We start from the raw sequence: 20,392 nt of genomic DNA, 5'->3' as shown, positions 1-20,392 counted from the left end.
TAAAAGTTAAAAAAAAGAGCAGAGTTAAAAAAAAAAATTTTGCAAACAGCTCCCCCCTCATGTCTCTCTCTCTCTTCCTCCCGTCTCTCTCCCTCTTTCTCTCTGTTCACTACGTCTCCGGCCGACCCAGTGGCCGGCGACAGTCGCCAAAGGTTCGGTGAGCTTATAGCAGTTTCCTAGCAGCGCCGGCAACCCTCATGGACAGCGATCGACGGCGAAGGGAGGCCTCAATGCGCCGCGTCCTTTTTAGGCGTGATTCCAACGATTTCTAGTGGCATTCCGGCCAGTGGAGGGTGGCGCTTGACTCCTGGGACCACGGGCTTCCCATCCCGACCAGCGGTGCTCCGTTCCATGGAGGTTTCCGGCGAGTTTCGAAGAGAGAGAAAGAGGAGAGAAAAAAAATTGTGCAGTGGCTTTCCGACCATTTCCCTGGCTATCCGACCATCGGATAAAAAATTCGAGACCACCGATGGACTCAGGACGGCGAAATCTTCAAGATAGGACCAGTCCGGCTCCGATCGAACATCGTTTGATAAATGTGATAATCGGATGATCCAGATCACTTGGTGAGATTTTCATACTTTTTTTATTTCCAAAAATTTAAAAATAAATTTATGATAATTATTAATACAATTTGGACTTAATTTAAGTGCAATCGGATCGAGGATGGCTCACCGGCGTTGGGACTGCATTTCAGTCAGATCCGGCTGCCTGACGGCCCATATCAAAACGTGGTTAATATTATAGTCAATCATAGCATTTTCAGACGTTCTGGACGCGTTCCAAGTGTCAGAATTGGCATAGGTAAACCCTAACTCCAAGTTGCTCATTTTCGGCTAATACTGATTTAGAATAAAAATTTATAAAATATTCATGGGTGATTATAAAATTATAATTCTTTTTGTAATAGTCTTATAACCCAATTAAGGACCACGGGATAAAATTTTTGAATTTGTAGAGCTCATTTGGGTAGTTTTTGCAAAAGGGTTAATTATAGGGACTAATATGTAAATTTTCAAGTTTATGACTATGATCTTATTTGGAGGGCTCAGGAGGGGTCATATGACGTTAATGAGATGTGATTGTGGAAATTGTAAATATAGAAGTGTCTTTTGAAACCTTTTGCAGGTTGGGTAGGTCCCAGGTACATGAGAAATTTTGCCGGATTTTCGGCATAAATTAGGTTGTTTGTTGTCTCTTTAGAGTTTTATGTTGATTTATTACTAATAAATTTATAATATAATTATTAGGTGATCGATGTCAGCTATTTTCCTGCATCTAGTAACCATAATAGTCATCGGTGTACTGTGAGTAAAATATTAATTTTAATTATAATTTCGATATTATTATATGTTCAAGCATACTCATGCATTACTTATAAATATGTATCTATGTAGTTAAACACTAGGCACGTTCTATATTACATTCATAATTGATGAAGTGTCATGGATGTTGTTTGTGATAATTTGGAGTAGTGTGTGTGCGTTGGCGTGCGTGTAGTATGGTATTGGATATGGACAGGACGGGTAGACACGGCTTGAGAGACACTCGCTGAGACCCTGCATTTGGTTTATTAAGCGAAAGTCTGGCTTGAGAGACATTCGCTGGTAGAGGTTGGATTAAGAGGGCTGTATAGGGGATCAACTCCCATATATGTATTGCTTGATATTGTTAGGTGTGTGAGTGCTCCAAATTGCCTTTTTACTGTTATGATGTGATGTGTATGAAAATTTTGATAGTATTGTATTTCACTTAGGATGCATTAGCTTTAGATAGCTATAGAAATTGTAGTTAAATTTAGTATTTTACTCTCTAAGTCGAACGCTCACTCCTGTTCACCATATTTTTCCAGGCTATAGGAGGAGACCTTTTTCAGAATAACCTGTTCCTTGTTTCGCAAGTTATAAAAAAATTACTTAAACTGTATTATTATTATTATTATCTAAATTTATAATTTAGAACTCCGCATGTACTAGTAGTAGCATTAATCTTGTCAGGGACTGCATGAATTTAAGTTTTTGTATTAACAAATGAAAAATTTTTATGAGTTTTAAATAGTTTGTAAATGATGTAACAGGGTTGAGCTGGGCTCCCCTAATTTTAGTTTCTGATAATTACTGGGTTAAGTTGGTCCGAAATAAAATTATAACAGTTTAATTTAAATTATTTTATATGCATATTGGGTCTAAATTGTGGGTCTGATCATGGGTTTGAAAACAATAAAGCTTATTACGGGCTTCGGGAGCTTTATGTCAGCACAGATCTTAATGCCGGTCCGGCCTATAGTTTGGATCGTGACATGAATACACCCCACTATTAGTTTAGTTTTATAAAGGGAACACAAACATGGATACGCACATTCATGCCATGCACATATGCAACCTATACAATACACTTATATTAAATAGGGTTAATTTAATTGATAAAAAATAAAAATTCACTTGTTTACTAAGTAAAAAGTTGGACTTCGCACTTGTATTAATTCGATATATATATATATATATATATATTAAGGTGTATGCACACACTCAATAAACATTGATCTATTACAAAATATGGACAAAATATGATTGCTCGATGCATCAGTGTATTTAAGAAATTTTCAACATTTATCAAAGCATTAAGGGAGATGGTACCCTAAGTCACACGCAACAATCCGCACCTACCTTGGCACACATGATGAAGAGAGAGGATCAACTTAGAACATGGGGTACCAATTAATATATATATATATATATATATACACACACTCTTAAATCCAAGAAATAGATTTCATCATTTATTTAATAGGTTCTTCAAAGCAATAAGAGAGATATATAGCAAGGTCCAAGTCAAAAAGGTTTGAATCCCAAACAGTTTCTAACCCTACTTAGGGTTTTGGGCTAAAAAAAAAAAAAGGAAAAGTAAGAGCGACACCGAGAAAGAGACGAGAATGAGCATTCCTAGGGCTTTTTAGCTTATGAGAGAGGATTCTATTTCAGAGAGTAGAGAGAGACAATCACAGACACGCATGAGGCTTCCATTTTTTTAATCCCACAAATAAGCCAAATCAATCTCTCTTTTGCTTTGACTTGACCTTATATATTATGCTTATAATCCCATAAACAAATTCAACAACACCCATTACCCATGCATGCAAAATCATTTTTAAGAATTAAAAATGGAGGACAAGACATGGGTTGAATCCATTCCAGCTTTGATAAAGTACACCTTTTCTTGGAAATCCCTTGTTTCTTTTGAGCGATAGGGCTTCATATGCAAAGAAAAATACATGCTTGCATGGATAAGGGTGCAAGCAAAGCAGCTGCAAAAAGACAGAGGGAGAGAGGTTTTAGTGGGAAGGAGAGGGAAGGGATTGTTGAGATGTTTAAATTTGAAACTTCACAGGTTAGGCTTTAATATTATTAAACTGAAACTCGATATTAGATATAATTCTTTTTAAAAAACTTATTATGTGCTCTAAGTACATGCGATTCTTTCTCTATGATTTATGAAGAAATTGAATTTATATAAATAACTTATATACTATTTTTTATTACACCAAATTTATCTTAAAATTTGCCTTATTTTCAAGGAGGCATGGGTGCTCCTCCGCTGATTTCTCCAATGCAATATCCCAGTTCCCACCTTCCCTTTCATATATATATATATATATAATCCTATCCTTGTAGTCTTATGTGCATGTGTAGCCACAAAAGTAGACGAATGTGTATCTTCCCAATATATAAATTAATAAAAGTATTCCATTTAAAAAGAAGAATTGGCATACTCTTCCCTGGCTTTCTTTATTCTGCTGGGAGATAGAGTTTCAACTAAAAACACCATGTTATGACAAATTTAATTAAACTGTCGACAATCATATGCAAAAAGGTTGAAAGATGCAAACTCTAATATTAGCTTGTGTGACAGCCTTTCAATTTCCAGCTCCAACTCCTGCCAGACTTTACTTTTCTACATTTATAAATTTACTAACTAGAAATTAAATACCATGTTGCTTGTTATAAAATAAATAAACAATGGGTTGGTGATGATGATTTTCTCTTCTACTTTTGAATTTCTGTTGTTTTTTAGGTTAATTGGATAATAATAATAATAATAAAAGAGATAAAACTACAAATTAAAGTGCATGTGTTTGCATACAGCAGATTAGAAATTGGAAATTAGAATATTAATTTTTGTCGTATGTGGAGAGAGTGGCAATCATCATTTAAGCCGTATGTGATATACTTTAAACTATCTACCCAATTAACTTCAAAACGATTCATTAATTAATTATTTAAAAATATTGTAAATCAAATAATTCATCAATAATCCTTTAATTGTATATACAAAGGTAAGAATCGGGTCTCACTCAAGGCTTCTAGGGAGAGAATTTACTCTCAAATTTCTTTTGATTTCCTTCCTTTTTTTGGGTTTAGTCGAGTGGGTCTTGGTTGCTTCCCTCACCTTAATTTTATATAGGGGAGGGTTATCCCTTTTTGTTCTGACTTGGATTTGCTTTCCCTTTCCATCTCCGATTAGTTGTTGATAGTCTTATTTTAATTTTGGCTTGGAGTTTAACAGTGGGAAAGATCAGCCATACGAAAAAGCTGAGTTGAAGCTCTAGTTGTGTTATTATATCCTGGGTTTAGAAGTTTCCATTGCTTTGACGGGATGGGTATCTACATGTCTTGATGTCGGTATCTCCAGGGTTATAACCTTCCTCTTTGTCTGAAAGTGATCACGAAGGCTATATGAGATTGAGAACACGGGAGTGCTCTATCGCGTCCCTCTCCTGGCCATGCATGTGGAGTAGATGGAGGTCTATTGTTGAATGGGGTTTGAACCTGTGGGTCCATGGTGCTTGTGTAAGGTCTCTTTGAGACTTTTGATTGTTGGTGGTTTCCATCCACGTCGACAGTCTAGTTTGATGAAGATTGGTGCTTGTGTAAGGTCTCTTTGAAACCTTTGATTGTTGGTGGCTTTCATCCACATCGACGGTCTAGTTCGATGAAGATTGGGAGAGGGGTGGCAAGATGCTTCTCCTTTTGAGTCTTGGTAATGCAATGCAATTGCAATTCAAATTAAATTAGAATTAATTGATTTAATTTCAAATTAAAAATTAGAAAAATAATCATTATATTTAAACAAAACCATAATTAAACTGAGATTGAGACATCTACAATTTAATTTTGATCTTTTTAAACATTAATTCAAAACTATCAATTTCGATTTATAACCATTTTAATGTTGGTATAATATATATAAAATAATTGCACTAAATAATTATATTTATCAAGGCAATGATTTTTAGACTTTGTGGTTGAAAGTTTTGTGCATAATTATTAATTAATTTCATGTACATATGTGTTTAACAATAATGGATGAATATTTTTACGGCTACCCACTGAAAAAAAAATGTATATAAAATATATTTAACTTTGTCCTCATAAAATAAAATAAAATAAAAATTGATTACTGTAATTAATTTAATCCAAGTTTTAATTCAAGAATATGGGTAGTGGTGGGTTGTCAGGGAGTAGTCAGGTGGGAGGGGAGGGTGAGCCTGCCCCACAAAATCAGAAGGTCTGAGAAATAAGCATGGGCTCCATGTGTAAATGGACTACGCTACACGTCGCTTTTCTACTTAACCCATCTCTCAGGGGCCCAACTTCATACGTCATGGGCTTAACCTCCACTCTTTTTACTTTTTTTTTTTTAAGATAAATTAAAAAAAACCACCACACACTATATGACTATTGAGTGGAATTATTATCAAAATTGTCTTTTAAGAAAAATATTTTTTTAAATAGATTTATTAAAAAATAATTTAAAATTAAATTTAATAAATTTTAGTATTTAGAATATTAAAACAATAAAGCAGTTATAATGAAAATTAAAATAATAAAAAAACTTTTTTTATCAGTATAAAATAAATTTTTTTAATAATATCTAAAATAATTAAAAAAATAATTAAAAAAAAGGCCTTAGCCCTACACTACACTACCAAACAGGCACTAAATCATCCCATATCTTATTTATGTTATACCCATATGTATAAGTAAATATGAAAAAATATAGGGTGTAAAAGTTTTTTTTTAATTATTTTATTCATTTGATTTTTATTAAAATTTAAATTTGAAATTTTGTAATATTAGAAATAAAAAATTATTAGATGTATTCAAAGCATTAAATTTTAGTATTTCTTACACTCATAAAAAAAATGTACACTCTATAAATTGTGAAAAATAATTCTCTTATTTATGTGTGTGAGTGAAAGAAGATATATTTTGATGTATTATATAATTTTATTTTAAACATCTTTCATATATGTTTGAAATTTTTAATTATTACATCTTGCTCAAAAATATAAAGCAGAAGAAATTAACATCTATTATATCTTGTATGAATTATACTATAAACATTTAATTATTTAATTATTTTTATATAGTATTAATTGTATTCTATATTTTTGGTCTCTCATGACCTTTGGGAAAATCCCATGATTAATTGTTGTCATTCTTCTGGAGGAAAATTATCAAAAATTAACGGAAACGCTTGATGGCCATTGCCCAAAAAAACATGGATATATCTCAAAGTCCCAAGTATATATGGAATGGAGCCATACATTAATTTGTTCATGTCACCATGACACTGAAAATTCTTATCTTTTAGGGCACTACGTATAGTGTACTAAGTGATATTATGGGACACCAACATGGCATCATCCAAAATGGGTGCTAAAATAACATAACATCACTAAGGAAGAAGACTAGCTAGCTACTGGCATGAGGAACACATGGCATTCTATTTTGGGATGGCAACTTCCCAATCTGAACACATGTCATTCATTCTCTTGGCTTCATATAATGTCAGTCCCTTTACATGATTCAGGTGCATATATACTGCATAGTGCATACCATAGCACGTACACACGAGGGTTATATATATTACTATAGAAAAATGAAAATGCCCTTAACTAGTAAGGCAATGGGCAGGGAGGGGAAGGGCAAGGGCAACCCTAAAAGAGGGTTTTACTAGGTCAAAAGTCTAAAACTTTAATTTTACTTTCCGTGTCTAAGATAAGAGGTTGGGTATGATCATACGATTAGATTACCGAGGGCATTTATTTTTTTTTTACAATGGGAGGCAGCAGGCTTTTAATACTATAATATTAACATCTTTGTGCCCATGTGGTTTTTCCCTTCTTTGATTCCTTTCTTGAAGTCGGTCAAACTTGCACTGTGATTTTTGCACCCTTCGAGATCAATCTCTTTCCTTCTTTTCCTTTCCTTTCCCTTCCCTACTCTACTCCCTCCACGACACTATATATTATGTGAAACCAAACTTGTACATGCATGCATGTAATTAATTAATATTACATGCCCACTCATACTATATAATAATACAGTCTATGTTTGAATGTGTATATATTTATTTATGTTCATATAGTATATATATGTAGAATAACTATGAGCTATATATGGTTGTTACATTATGTAAATAAATGAACACAAGAGGGAATAGAGAGAGACAAGCAGTTGACAAAAGCATTGAAAAGGGAGATAAGTATCTGAGAATTCCATTTGGATCCTTGGAAATTAGATTTTCCTCCAATCTGTCCCTCTCATGAAAGAAAATTAAGAAAAGAAATAACCTCAAAGGAAAAGGACCCGGAAGACAGGGGTTAATGTCCTCTTATGGGGGTGCATGAAGCGTACTCATCTTCTTATTTTAAGTGGGGTTTTTCATTTTTACTTTCTATTACTATACTACTAAGAAATACGAATAATAGTGTACAGGACTCTTCCCCTGCATTAAAAAAAATATAGGAAAAAAAATATGTCTGTATGCATGAATTATTGTTATGTGCAGAACAGAGAGAGAAGAGGGACTCCCGTTTCTGGCGGGGGAGCTGATTGATGATTAGGACTAGGAGATAATGGTAAAAAAAGAGCATGGATGGATGGAATGTGAGCAAGTTATGGGTGTTTGTAGGCAGAGGCTGAGGAGTCTCTGGTAGAAATATATTGAAAAGAGAGGTTGCACTGACATGAAATGACTTGTGTCCAACTGGGCAAGAATAAATGAAATGGGTCTGTAGAGTGGAGGGGGTGCGTGTGGGTTTTTTCTCATATATACTTTGTCAGATACTCTTCTCTATCATCTTGTGCAGGTGTTCTACAGCAAAGCAAATGATGGATATAGCTATACATGCATGATTAGTTCATTTGATGTTTAGATGATATTTAGCAAAGGGTATTAGAGTTTTTGTTTTATTTGTACGCTTAATTAAATCATCTTTGAATGTTCAAAGGGTTTGTTTTAAGTTTACGAAACCTCATGCTTTATAGGTTCATGACTCATGTGTTAGCCCTTATATGACTATACTCTCTCTTGTTAAAATAAGTTAAACCATATCAAAGGCTGGCTTCAAGATAAGTTCAACTTGCCTAATTTTAGATTGAAATGATCTAGACTGCCCTTTAAACTATTTACAATTGTACATTACACATTATGTACTCCTCGTGCACCTTTTTATTATTTTTATGCTTATTAGGCATTCCTTTGTAAGCAATTTATATATATATATATATATATATATATATATATATATATATATATATATATATATATATATATATATATTTGAGAGAGAGAGAGTGGATTTGGTGCAATAATAGGGAAGGTGCCTCAATCAGAAAAGATTGCTAGGCGGAGAGATTTCATACTATCAAAGTCATTTGGGGCACTTTGTTTCTTTCTTATTGGTAACTATTTATTTATTTATTTAGCTACATGCAAAAATACACAACTGTCCATAGGCCAGCATCTACTGTATATATTCATTTTCTTATTTGTAAGGTGAAAGATTCAAGTGCCTTCTCATTAAGAAAGGTACCCCATTTATGGTTTTTTCAAATAGAGAGAGAGAGTGTGTGTTCATATGAATCTTCATTTGTTTTTGGGAGACATGATTAATTTCTCTTTCAAAATTTTTTGACCTTTCCTCTTCTCCCTCTTTTCCCTTATCTACTCTTAACTCATGGTGACTTCTCATCACTTCTTTGAGTTCTTACTCCATGCATGAAGTAATACCTCATCTCCCTGTGCCTATCACTTCGCTATAAGAAACCCAAAATTTGCACGCTCTTTCGTCCTTCAATATATGGCCTCCATGAACAACTGGTTGGGCTTCTCTCTTTACCCTCAAGAACTCTCATCACAGTCTGATCATCATCAAGATCACTCTCAAAACACAGCCTCTCGCTTAGGCTTCCACTCGGATGAAATCTCTGGTACAGATGTCTCTGGCGAGTGCTTCAATCTCGCTTCTGACTCCACTGCTCCTTCTCTCAACCTCGCTGCCTCTTTTGGTATTCTTGAAGCTTTCAGAAACAATCAATCTCAAGGTTTGTGCCAAAAAAATTGATATATTCTCATTTAATTACTTGGAAAGATAAAGTTTTAAAACCCTAACTCTATTTAGTTTTTAGAAAGCACATGAGGCTACTAAAAAGAAAATAACAGATTGAAAATGACTTGTCTTCTGTTGCATCTTTGAATGGTCGAAAGTTCTTTTTTCTACCCTTGCAGTACTTCTCAGAACTCAGAATCTTAAAGCAATAAATTAAAACGTGTTCTTTTTGTTCTTTGCCTTTTCTTCACAGATTGGAATATGAAAGGTTTAGGCATGAACCCAGATAGCACCTACAAAACAAACTCAGACCTCTCTATGCTCATGGGTACTTCATGCAGTAGCCAAAACCTTGATCAGAACCAAGAACCCAAGTTGGAAAATTTCCTTGGCGGCCACTCCCTTGCCAGTCATGATCACAAACTTCCTGGTTGTAATACTATGTACAACACTTCAGGAGATTATATGTTCCAAAATTGCTCTTTGCAACAAGCTATACCAAATGATAGAACAAGCAACGGGGAAGATACCAGTAGTATCAATATTGGTAGTAATAATAGTTCTGTCGGGTTGTCCATGATCAAGACATGGCTTAGGAATCAGCCTGCACCGACACAACAACAAGAGACCAACAACAATGGCGGTGTTGCACAAAGTTTGTCTCTTTCTATGAGTACTGGGTCACAATCAGCTTCGCCTTTGCCACTTCTCGCAGCAAATACTGGAGAAAGCAACAATAATGGTAGAGATCACAGTTCTTCTTCTGATAACAAGCAGCAGAAGGCAACAACAGGTCTCGATAGCCAAACCAGTACTATTGAGGCAGTTCCCAGGAAATCTATTGATACTTTCGGCCAAAGAACTTCTATATACCGTGGTGTAACCAGGTATCTCTCAATAACCCATGAATCTTCTGCTTCTATAAACATGAAAGGTTCTTTTTTTTTTTTTTTTAAAGTACTTTGTTTCCTTTTATTGTTACATTTTAGTTGTTAATTAATATGCGAGAATGATTTTTGGGTTTTGTTTTTTGCAGACATAGATGGACAGGTAGATATGAGGCTCATCTATGGGATAATAGTTGCAGAAGAGAAGGACAAACTCGAAAGGGAAGACAAGGTATGGGGTTACATATATATAATTAATAAACTTTACTTCCATATCTGTAGATTCTGTAGAAATGAAAAATCATTTCTTCTTTCTGCCCCTTTATTTATGGTTTCCTTATACTCATGACTTGCATTTTCCTTTTGGATGTTCACAAATCTTGATGTGGGGCTAATTGCCAAATCTCATTGCAGTTTATTTAGGTAAGGTTCTTTTTTTTTTTTCTCCCTTTGAAAAATTTTAACAAAATCATACTTATATTTAAGCTTCTAAATGATCTTTATTCTACATATCTTGAAATACTTTACTTTAATTTTTTGCCTTGATTTTTTAATTATAGGTGGATATGATAAAGAAGAAAAGGCAGCAAGAGCATATGATTTAGCAGCACTGAAGTACTGGGGCACCACCACCACGACAAATTTCCCAGTGAGTTTATGCTTTTCTTCCCTTTTTAGGGAATTTTGAACCATTAACATCACTTTTTTCTTGTAGTATTATTTTTTTTTTTTTGAAAAAAAAGACCCTGCAGGGAAATAACACTAAGAATAGTATAGAATTTGGCAGATATGTAGGCATTTGCATTGACATGCAGTCCTATTATGTGACACATTAGTGGAGAATTGAAGTAGTATTATATTGAAAACAACCCACTTAATTTGTGCTCTTGTGCTCCCCAAAAGTACCCCATTAACAGGGATTATGTGTCCTAATTAATACAGAAGAAATTAATATTTGGATTTTTATTTGGGTTGTGTTTAGTGATATTGGAACTTGTTTTGTAAATAAAATTGCAGATTAGCAACTATGAAAAAGAGATTGAAGAAATGAAGCACATGACCAGGCAGGAATACGTTGCATCCCTTCGAAGGTACTTAGAAATGCCATCGTCTTCTTCCTTTAATTCAATTTACAAAGTCAAATTCACACTATCACTCATGGAATTCTATATCAATGCAGGAAGAGTAGTGGTTTTTCTCGGGGTGCATCCATCTATCGAGGTGTTACTAGGTATTTTTCTTCGATTTCTACCCCTTTTATTTTGTATTATTTTGATTATAATTGTTTAACAATATGGTTATAATTTATTAATCAGGTTATATATATATGATTTATATACTTAATATGGTTTATATTTTAAAAAAAATCATTTTAATATATAAATAATTAGATGGTATTAAAATTAATTTAAAATTAAATTTAATATGTTTTAATTATAAAAATTAATATTAAAAAAAAAACATTTTTACCCTCTCAAACCTTAACTCCAAATCAAACTAAATCTACCCAAATATAATTTTAACGAACTGCCCTTATTTATAAGAAAATTATACTTTTATTTTTTTTTTAAAAAAAAAGATAAAAACTATACTTCAATTTATTATCACTAGAAATTAACATTGGTTTTGGAGAAATACTAGTTGATGGTTTTTTTTCTTGGTAATTTGTGTTTTCATATCAGACACCATCAACATGGAAGATGGCAAGCAAGGATTGGAAGAGTTGCTGGGAACAAAGACCTTTACTTGGGAACTTTCAGTAAGTTAATTTTTCTCTTGATTTCTCTTTATGTTCTTCTTTTCAAATAAGTAAAATGCGTTGCTAAACAGTATACCAAAATTATTCAACATAGATTGCATGTGTAGGGTTTGAATAAATAAATATAATTTGATTGAAATTCCCTTTTTTTTTTCAAGGCACCCAAGAGGAAGCAGCAGAAGCCTATGACATTGCAGCCATAAAATTTCGTGGATTGAATGCAGTAACCAACTTCGACATGAGCAGATATGATGTTAATAGCATCTTGGAGAGCAGCGCATTGCCAATTGGCGGAGCAGCTAAGCGGTTGAAAGATGCAGAGCAGGCAGAAATGACTATAGGTACTCAGAAAACAGACAATGAAAATATAAGTTCACAGCTTACAGATGGAATCAGCAGCTACGGCACAGCACATCATGGCTGGCCTACTGTTGCATTTCAACAACCTCATCATCAGCCTTTTAGCATGCACTATCCATATGGGCAAAGGCTTTGGTGCAAGCAAGAACAAGATACTGAAGCCAATAACCACAGCTTCCAAGATCTCCATCAACTTCAATTGGGAAACACCCACAATTTCTTTCAGCCTTCTGTTTTTCATAACCTGATGAACATGGATTCTTCTTCAATGGAACATAGCTCAGGGTCTAATTCAATTATGTATAGTGGAGGAGGAGGAGATGGTAATAGTGGAGGCAATGGAAGCTATCAGGGAATGGGTTGTGGAAGCTATGCAATCCCAATGGCTACAGTTATAGGCAACAATGATGGGGATCAAAATCAAGGGAATGGTTTTGGAGATGGAGAAGTGAAGGCAATTGGGTATGAAAATATGTTGGGAACATCAGATCCTTATCATGCTAGAAATTTGTACTATCTTACACAGCAATCAGCAGGAGGAGGAGGAGGTGTGGTGAAGGGTAGTGCATATGATCAGGGGTCAGCATGCAACAATTGGGTGCCAACAGCAGTTCCTACACTTCTGCCAAGGTCAAGCAATATGGCCGTCTGCCATGGAGCTTCAACTTTTACAGTGTGGAATGATACATAATAATAAGATATTTTGATTGGATTGGAAGAGAAAATGAGATGGGTAAAGGAAATGGGATTGTATACACAACTGATTTTCCTAATTTTGATTTTTGTTGCTCATTTCTTCCTTCTATATTCAGTAATAGACCTATAAGGAAGATCATGGGCTGGTTCCTTGAAATCTAATGTGGCAGGAAAACAATTCTCTAAGGAATGGGTCTAAGATGAAGTTCAGCAATAGCAAATGAGAGGTTAAAATTCTCAGTTGCTATGAATTTTGGGGAACTTCAAATTGATTAGATCCTCGGAATAGTATTTTGACACTAGATTTTGTAATTTTGCATTTGCTCAATAACATATACAAAGAATGAATGTGATTTTCTTTTTTTTTTTTATTATTTTTTAATTAAAAAAATAAGAGAATAGATTCTGTTGTCCCAAAATAGTCCAAGAGGGGGGTGAATTGGACTTTAATAATTTTTCGGCCCTTGCTTGTAGCCTAATGAAAAATTGTGGCTTTGTTCAACTAGGTGTTTCTCTATGTAAAATAAAAGTAATATGTGCTTCAACAATGTGTTCCTAAGTTTCAATTCAATCCTCAATCAATTTATATGGCAATATCTAACAAAGCATTTATCATACAATATACAACCAATTTCTCAAGTCACTCAAAATGTCAATAAATTTATCAACTCAATCTATTTAACCAACATTCAATATCATGTATATGAGGGAAAATTTAAAATTGCACAAAAGTAAGGAAGTAAGGGTTAGAGAAATCAAACACAAGGATTTTTATAGTGGTTCGGCTTAACTAGCCTACATCCACTCTCTCAAAGAACCCTCTTTGAGTCTTCTCTTCACTATTTGCTCTTTTGAAGACAAGAGACCAAAAGCCCTTTACAATTTCTCAACACCAAGCTTTTACACCAAGGTAGCTTGAAACCTTCACAAGTGCTATCACAAGCACTTTCTCTCTCAAGCTTCAATAGGTGCTTGTACAACCTCTCTTGAATGCAATTCAATATTTCAACACTCACTCTTACTCAATACAAATCAAACTATAAAGAAGAGATGAGTTGATTTGCCAATGGAAACTCAAAATCTTTAAAACTCTTGAATGAAAGCAATAAATGAAAAATCAATGTTGGAGTTCAAATGTAAGCTTTCATTAAGTATAAATGAAGTGAAGGAGGTGTATTTATAGTCCCAAATCATTTTAGACCGTTTGAAACTCTTTTGGAACGTTATACACACTGCCCAAGACAAAATAGCCATTATTTTGTCCTTTTGTGCGAAGTTGAGCAGCTCTGATAAATTAGCAAACTAATGAAATTTTAGTAGCAGTCAGTAAACTGGTTAGTAAACTAATATTTTTAGCAAACACATTAGCAAACAGAAAATTTTAGCAAACCAGTTAGGAAACTAAGTCAACAGCTGCATGTCTCAACTTGCAATGCAAAATGATTTAGACCTTTAAAAAATGTTTCAGTAGTTGTGTTCAAGGTCATGATGAGAAAAAGTAATCAGAAAATAAATTTTCATTTTTGAGCTCCATATGACTAAATTCTCATCCATTCTTTTCACAAAAGACCTAAGACTCTAACACTATGCCTTTCATACATTTTCTTTGAGTCTTGGCTTCCATAGTCTTTTTCTCATTTTGAATTTGTCTTGAAATGCCTTTGAGTATCTTTTCTCCTTAGATACAACTTGAAAGGTTCTTTATGCATAAGACAAAGAATCTACACATCACTTTGAAGTTGGGTTAGATAGATTCTCTTTGAGTTTTGTTATCATCAAAATCAATGCTCATTTTGAGCTACACGGGGTCAACAGATTCAAATATAAATTTATCAATTGAATGATGTGTTTTCAATTTTTAAATAAAATTATATTAAACAATGAATGAATTTTTTTTTTAAATTTCTTTCATCTATACAAAGTCTATTTCGCATTACCAATTGAGTTACTGTTAAAATATATAATCTTAATTAACAGCTTTTAAAAAAAATACAAAATCAACTTTCCAATAACTTCTTAATATCAAAAACATTAATTTTGCTTCAAAATTATACATTATTCACTGGTAAAGTAATTGAGTAAAGCCCAGCCCATGAGTTAGCACTTCGTTCCTGTACAAGCATGCCCTGTTTGACATTGAATTTTAGAGTTGAAATTATTTTTTTGAATAAAAGTACTATTTAAGATATTACTAAAAAAACAGTTTGGAAAAAGCTGTTTTGTTATTGTAGTATTTTTATTATTAAAACTGATCAAATTTAATTTTTAATTATTTTTTAATACTCTTTAACTAGTATATTTAAAAAAGTGATTTTCTTAACAGCAGTTTTAACAGCAATACCAAATAGACCCTACATCGACAACAATATGAAAAGTTGTCGTTTATCGCCAAGACTCAGTTAGTTCTAACAGGCAGTTTGTTTAAAACGATAAACAGCATGTCGTTCACTACCAAAGCACTCATATTCACCCATAATATATAGTTTAGTCAAAATTATTATTAAATTTCTGTTGTTTCAAAATGGAACGAAAATATTTTTATATTTTTTATTTGAATTATAAAATCCTTTTGCTAATAATAAATGGCTATTTTTATCGTCATATACTGAAAAAAAAAAAAAAAAAAAAAGATTATTAGCCTCATATAAATGTCAAAAAACTTAAGCTTTTCATCCTGCAGTCACTTTTATTTTTGATGTTCAAATTTTAATTAAATCTAAATAGAACAACAAATAAAGAAATATATTACGGGCATTTTAGGAATTAAAAGAGTATTCTCAATCTATTTAATAACCTAATATCTAACATAAAAAGTCTCAATATTTAATGCAAAGGTTTTATAATTAACGAAATTAAATTATATTTATTTGAAAACTCGTGCTCTACTTCTTACTTTTTTTTTATTTATTTGTTTTAAATTATAGGTTATTTTATTTTTTACAATAATAATTTATTAATATACCCTTATTTATTCATTGAAAAAGTAAAATTTATTTTTTATTTTTTAATGAAGTATTATGGGTGAATAATATATTAGAAAAATATTAAGAATAATTATATTTCCATAGCCATATTAACTACATTTTCTTCTTTTTAAAAAAGAAAAAATATATTTTCTTAATCCATGTGAAAAAAATGTAAATTTATCTTTGTAAGATAGAGAGCATTAGATTAAATATTTGTATTTAAATTTATATATTTATTATATATTTTTTAATTAATTTTTTTATAAATTTTAATATAAGTATTTAATTTAACATTTATTTAAATTATTTTCATATGAAAGTTGGATTGAACTTATAGTAGATGCATCTTATTTATTTATTTTAGTCTATCAATATTATTAAAATAAAATTCATTGATTAAAACAACACAAATTTTCTTCTGGAACAGAAAACAACATCAGTATCGTAACTAATAATTATGACTAAATCTTGGGATAATGCAAAACTCTATGATCTTATTGATTTTATGCATAAAATTTGTTTCTTCTAACAAATAAATGCAACGAAAGAAATCATATTATAAAGAGTATTAAAAGAAAAATAAAATAAAAGGGTGTATAAATTATTAGCAAATTTTAATTTGGACATAATTTAATAATATACGATACAATTAAGGCATATGCTGCAGCAAGTTACGTTGTTTGAATAAACAAATTATTAATAAAATATTTATTGATAGAACCGTCAGCCTCAGGCATGGCTGTGATTAATTCTACAAGAACTTGGGAATAACATTCTTCAATATATATTTAACAAGGTATTGGTTGGATGTAAAAGTTGGGTGAATCATATCCCAAAACAGGAACTTAGAAGGGCTTTTACATGTTGAGGCAAGCGGATGGCACAGCAATATCGTACTTTTACAGCACCCCTTCTTCGTTTCCACATAACCTGTTCATCGTATTAATTAATTAATGTATAATTAACTTTTTCAGAGTCTCATGATTTCTCACTATTGATAGTCATCTGCTTTAAACTTACCATACTTATCGGGTTGAGTAATCATGTCCATTACTGGTTCATACAAGTCGTTATAGACAAGTTTGGTACCAGGAAGAGTCGCCTGTAATCGAGTTAATAGCTTGACAAGCTCTTCATTGTAAACTCCGGAATCTCTATTCTGATCCTCCAACCAGCTTTCCCCTGCTAATGGGTTCTCAAGTTTTACAGTCTTCATTTGAAAAGGTATCACGCCAATTGGAGGAAGCCCACTTACAACCATCCGACGGCAACCAAGTTCATACAATTCCTGAAGGTGAACAGGTTACTAGTAAAGCAAATGTACATGAAAGAAGATGTGATGGAACCGAGTTTTGGCTCAGTGATAATGGAGTTTAATTAAAAAAAAAAAAAAGGTAATGGAGTAACGTCTCTTACCGTAATAAAGATTTGAAGCTTATCGTTCAAAAGAAAATCTCGGTACCCAGTTGCATTGAACTGCAGCTTTCTTGTAGGGATGTCATAGTAGTTAAGAAGCCAGTCATTTGTTCCAGCATTTAGAATCACCAAAGCACCATTAATGATCTCCTTGGCTTTTCCTTCTCCAACAATTCCCTTAAGCTTCTCTACATACACCTTAAACAATTCAATTTGCTTTGAAACTTGGATAGCGTTGGACAGAGTAGTTGTTAAATCATCAAATCCAGCACCAGCTGATGCGAAATTAACACCAGTAATGAGGTCATGCTCTGAAAGTGTTGGATCCAAGAATGGTGGAACAGAATCTTTGATCCCAAGAGCAGAAGCCAAAATGTCAGGAATGAGTTTCCCATTGGAAAACCTTCCAGTAGGAAGATTGCCTGGATAATCTTGACCATAGGGGAGATATTTAGCCTTGAGAATTGTCTTGATGTAGTTGTTGTTGCCAGTGTCCACCAGCGAATCGCCAAAGATGAGGATGGATGGGAAAGATGGCAAAGAATTGCAATTGCAGAAGAAAAAGATTGCCCATACAAGGCACAAGTTGATGGGGGCAGCCATTTTTAGTTAAACTCTCTTACATTCATAATCATCTGGGCACCATGCATATATATAGGAGGGAAAAGAGTATCCAATTATTAAGTTAGCTTCAATTTTAGGTCTTATATCCTTTAAAACCTTGCAATTTGGTATGAATGGAAGAAATCAAGGGTATTTCTATTTGATGGATAAATATCACACGCGGTGGTGTTTTTATAAGAATCATTGAATTTTAATTTTTTTTCAAAAAATTCATTTAACTTTAATTTAATTTTATAAAAGTCATTGCGACTGAAAATTAAAGATTTTCAGGTTAACCTACTAATCTATAAATTATTTTATAAATAAAATTATTTTATTTTCTTAACTTCTTAAAAAAAAAATAAGATGCATAAAAAGCATCCAGTCACTCTCTCGCCATTAAATTCTTTTTTTTTCTTTATTTTTTTATTAATAAACCACTAACTAAATAATTTTATTTGTATAGTAGTTAACATGTCAGCCGGTTAATCTGAAAATCTTTAATTTTTTGTTAAACTTTTTTAAAATTAAATTGAAATTAAGTGAATTTTATGAAAAAAATTAAAATTTAATAATTTTATAAAAATGCTTGTAAAATTAGGTGAGCGTCTCTACAGAGCGATTTAAGCGGCAGCTGCAGCCAGAAGTGGGAAATAAATAAAGGCAGAGGATAGCCATAAATGTTATTAATATTGTATTGCTGCTTTGGTGGTGCCTTATTAAATTCCTTTTATTTTTGTATTAATCATTCACATGACCATGCATGCATAGTTTTGATAAAATCTATCGTGCATGGCAGTAGAGGAAGATGGGATAGTAGAGCCAATGAAGGCTATAAAGGAAAGGGTAATGAAATCGATAGCAGTGGTGGTAAAGATAAGTTAATCCGTTTAATGTATATTTTATTATATTTAATATTTAATTATGGACTTTGTGAATTGAAAGTAATGATCGATAATATATTTTTATGAAAAAATTTCACTCTTTACACTTATATCAAGATTAAAATTTAAAATATTTTCATAAATAAAACTAATTAAATGTAAATATACGATCGCATTAAGGTAAAATTCAAATTTAAGACTTTCCCTCTTACCATTTGATGTTGTGGGTATGCTAAATTGATACATAATTAAGATTTTGCTTGAATTACAATAAATATATATATATATATATATATATATATATATATATATATATATATATATATATATATATATATACGAAGGGGAAGAGAGAAAGATGAGATGGGGCCAAGGATATATTAAAACGACTAATTGCATAGCAACTAGAGCTTGCCTCATTATATCAACTAGTCATTTAGTTTTGTACTGTCATTTAATTTAATTTAATTTAAACATTTATATTTTATATTCATATTATATTTTCTTATTTTAATTATATAAATTGAAAAGGTAAATAAATCATTAATTAATAAAAATGATTATATATTTATAATAGTAGATAATAAATCACTACTTTATAAAATGAACTTATATTTACAGAAAAATTTTGCAATCATGAATATTAAAAACAAAAAGCTTATAAAATTAAAATTAGTGATGTCTTTTTCACTTATTTTTTTAATAATATTTAAAATAATATTTTTTGAAAAGCATTTTTCTTATCCAGAACTTCAATATTATTATTATTATTATTATTATTATTATTATTATTATTATTATTATTCGCTTCTCTCATTGAGCATAAAATTGATGCCAAAATGTTTAATTTTGTCACTGTATTTATAGGAGGAATTTAATTTAGCCTAATTTAAATTTATTGCCTAAATCATCTCAAAAATTTAAATTGAATTTCAATTTAGCTTAAAAATTAAAATTTATGATCTAAATTTTTTGATTTAAATAAAAAATTAAGAAATTTAATTTTTTATTTTTAAGCTAAATTTATTAATTCCTTGATTTAAGTCTAAAAAATAAAAAAAGTTTAATTTTTTGATTTTTTTTATTTTTTATATAAAATTTAAATTGAAGCTTTTAAAATAATTTAAATAAAAAGTTTAAAATAACTAAATTGAATTTCTTTAATAAATATAGAGATGAAATTAAGTTTTAAGTGAAAAATTAATGAATTGATTTTAAGCTAACTATTAAAAGGATGGATTTAAAATAAGTTTGAAGAAATTCTTATCTAAATTAGATCTATGATGAGCCCACGACAATGAGATTTATATGTAAAATTCGGTAAATTCATATAAATATATTTAAGTCTTTAATTTATAATATATCAAATTTTGATAAGTTTTTTTTTTTTTTTTTTAAATGATAGGCGTTGAACCCGAACTTGT

General features: G+C 31.7%; 2 protein-coding genes across 2 annotated transcripts; one reads left to right on the top strand and one right to left on the bottom strand.

Annotated features, from left to right (window-relative positions):
- Nucleotides 1-8,741: 8,741 nt before the first annotated feature.
- On the top strand, nt 8,742-13,460 carry LOC110642700 (AP2-like ethylene-responsive transcription factor BBM). Its single transcript, XM_021794819.2, has 9 exons — nt 8,742-9,392; nt 9,651-10,284; nt 10,434-10,516; nt 10,699-10,707; nt 10,845-10,933; nt 11,302-11,375; nt 11,465-11,515; nt 11,967-12,043; nt 12,202-13,460. Exons 1-9 carry the CDS (start codon nt 9,149-9,151, stop codon nt 13,092-13,094), a joined length of 2,154 nt encoding a protein of 717 aa, XP_021650511.2. The 5' UTR covers nt 8,742-9,148; the 3' UTR covers nt 13,095-13,460.
- Nucleotides 13,461-16,758: 3,298 nt separating this feature from the next.
- On the bottom strand, nt 16,759-18,121 carry LOC110642699 (GDSL esterase/lipase At2g30310). Its single transcript, XM_021794818.2, has 3 exons — nt 17,482-18,121; nt 17,086-17,353; nt 16,759-16,995 (listed from the first exon to the last, which is right to left on the bottom strand). Exons 1-3 carry the CDS (start codon nt 18,082-18,084, stop codon nt 16,817-16,819), a joined length of 1,050 nt encoding a protein of 349 aa, XP_021650510.2. The 5' UTR covers nt 18,085-18,121; the 3' UTR covers nt 16,759-16,816.
- Nucleotides 18,122-20,392: the final 2,271 nt, after the last annotated feature.

The sequence above is a fragment of the Hevea brasiliensis genome, chromosome 7 (assembly GCF_030052815.1).
Source record: "Hevea brasiliensis isolate MT/VB/25A 57/8 chromosome 7, ASM3005281v1, whole genome shotgun sequence".
Taxonomy (NCBI): Eukaryota; Viridiplantae; Streptophyta; class Magnoliopsida; order Malpighiales; family Euphorbiaceae; genus Hevea; species Hevea brasiliensis.
This window is presented reverse-complemented; position numbering and strand designations above follow the sequence as displayed.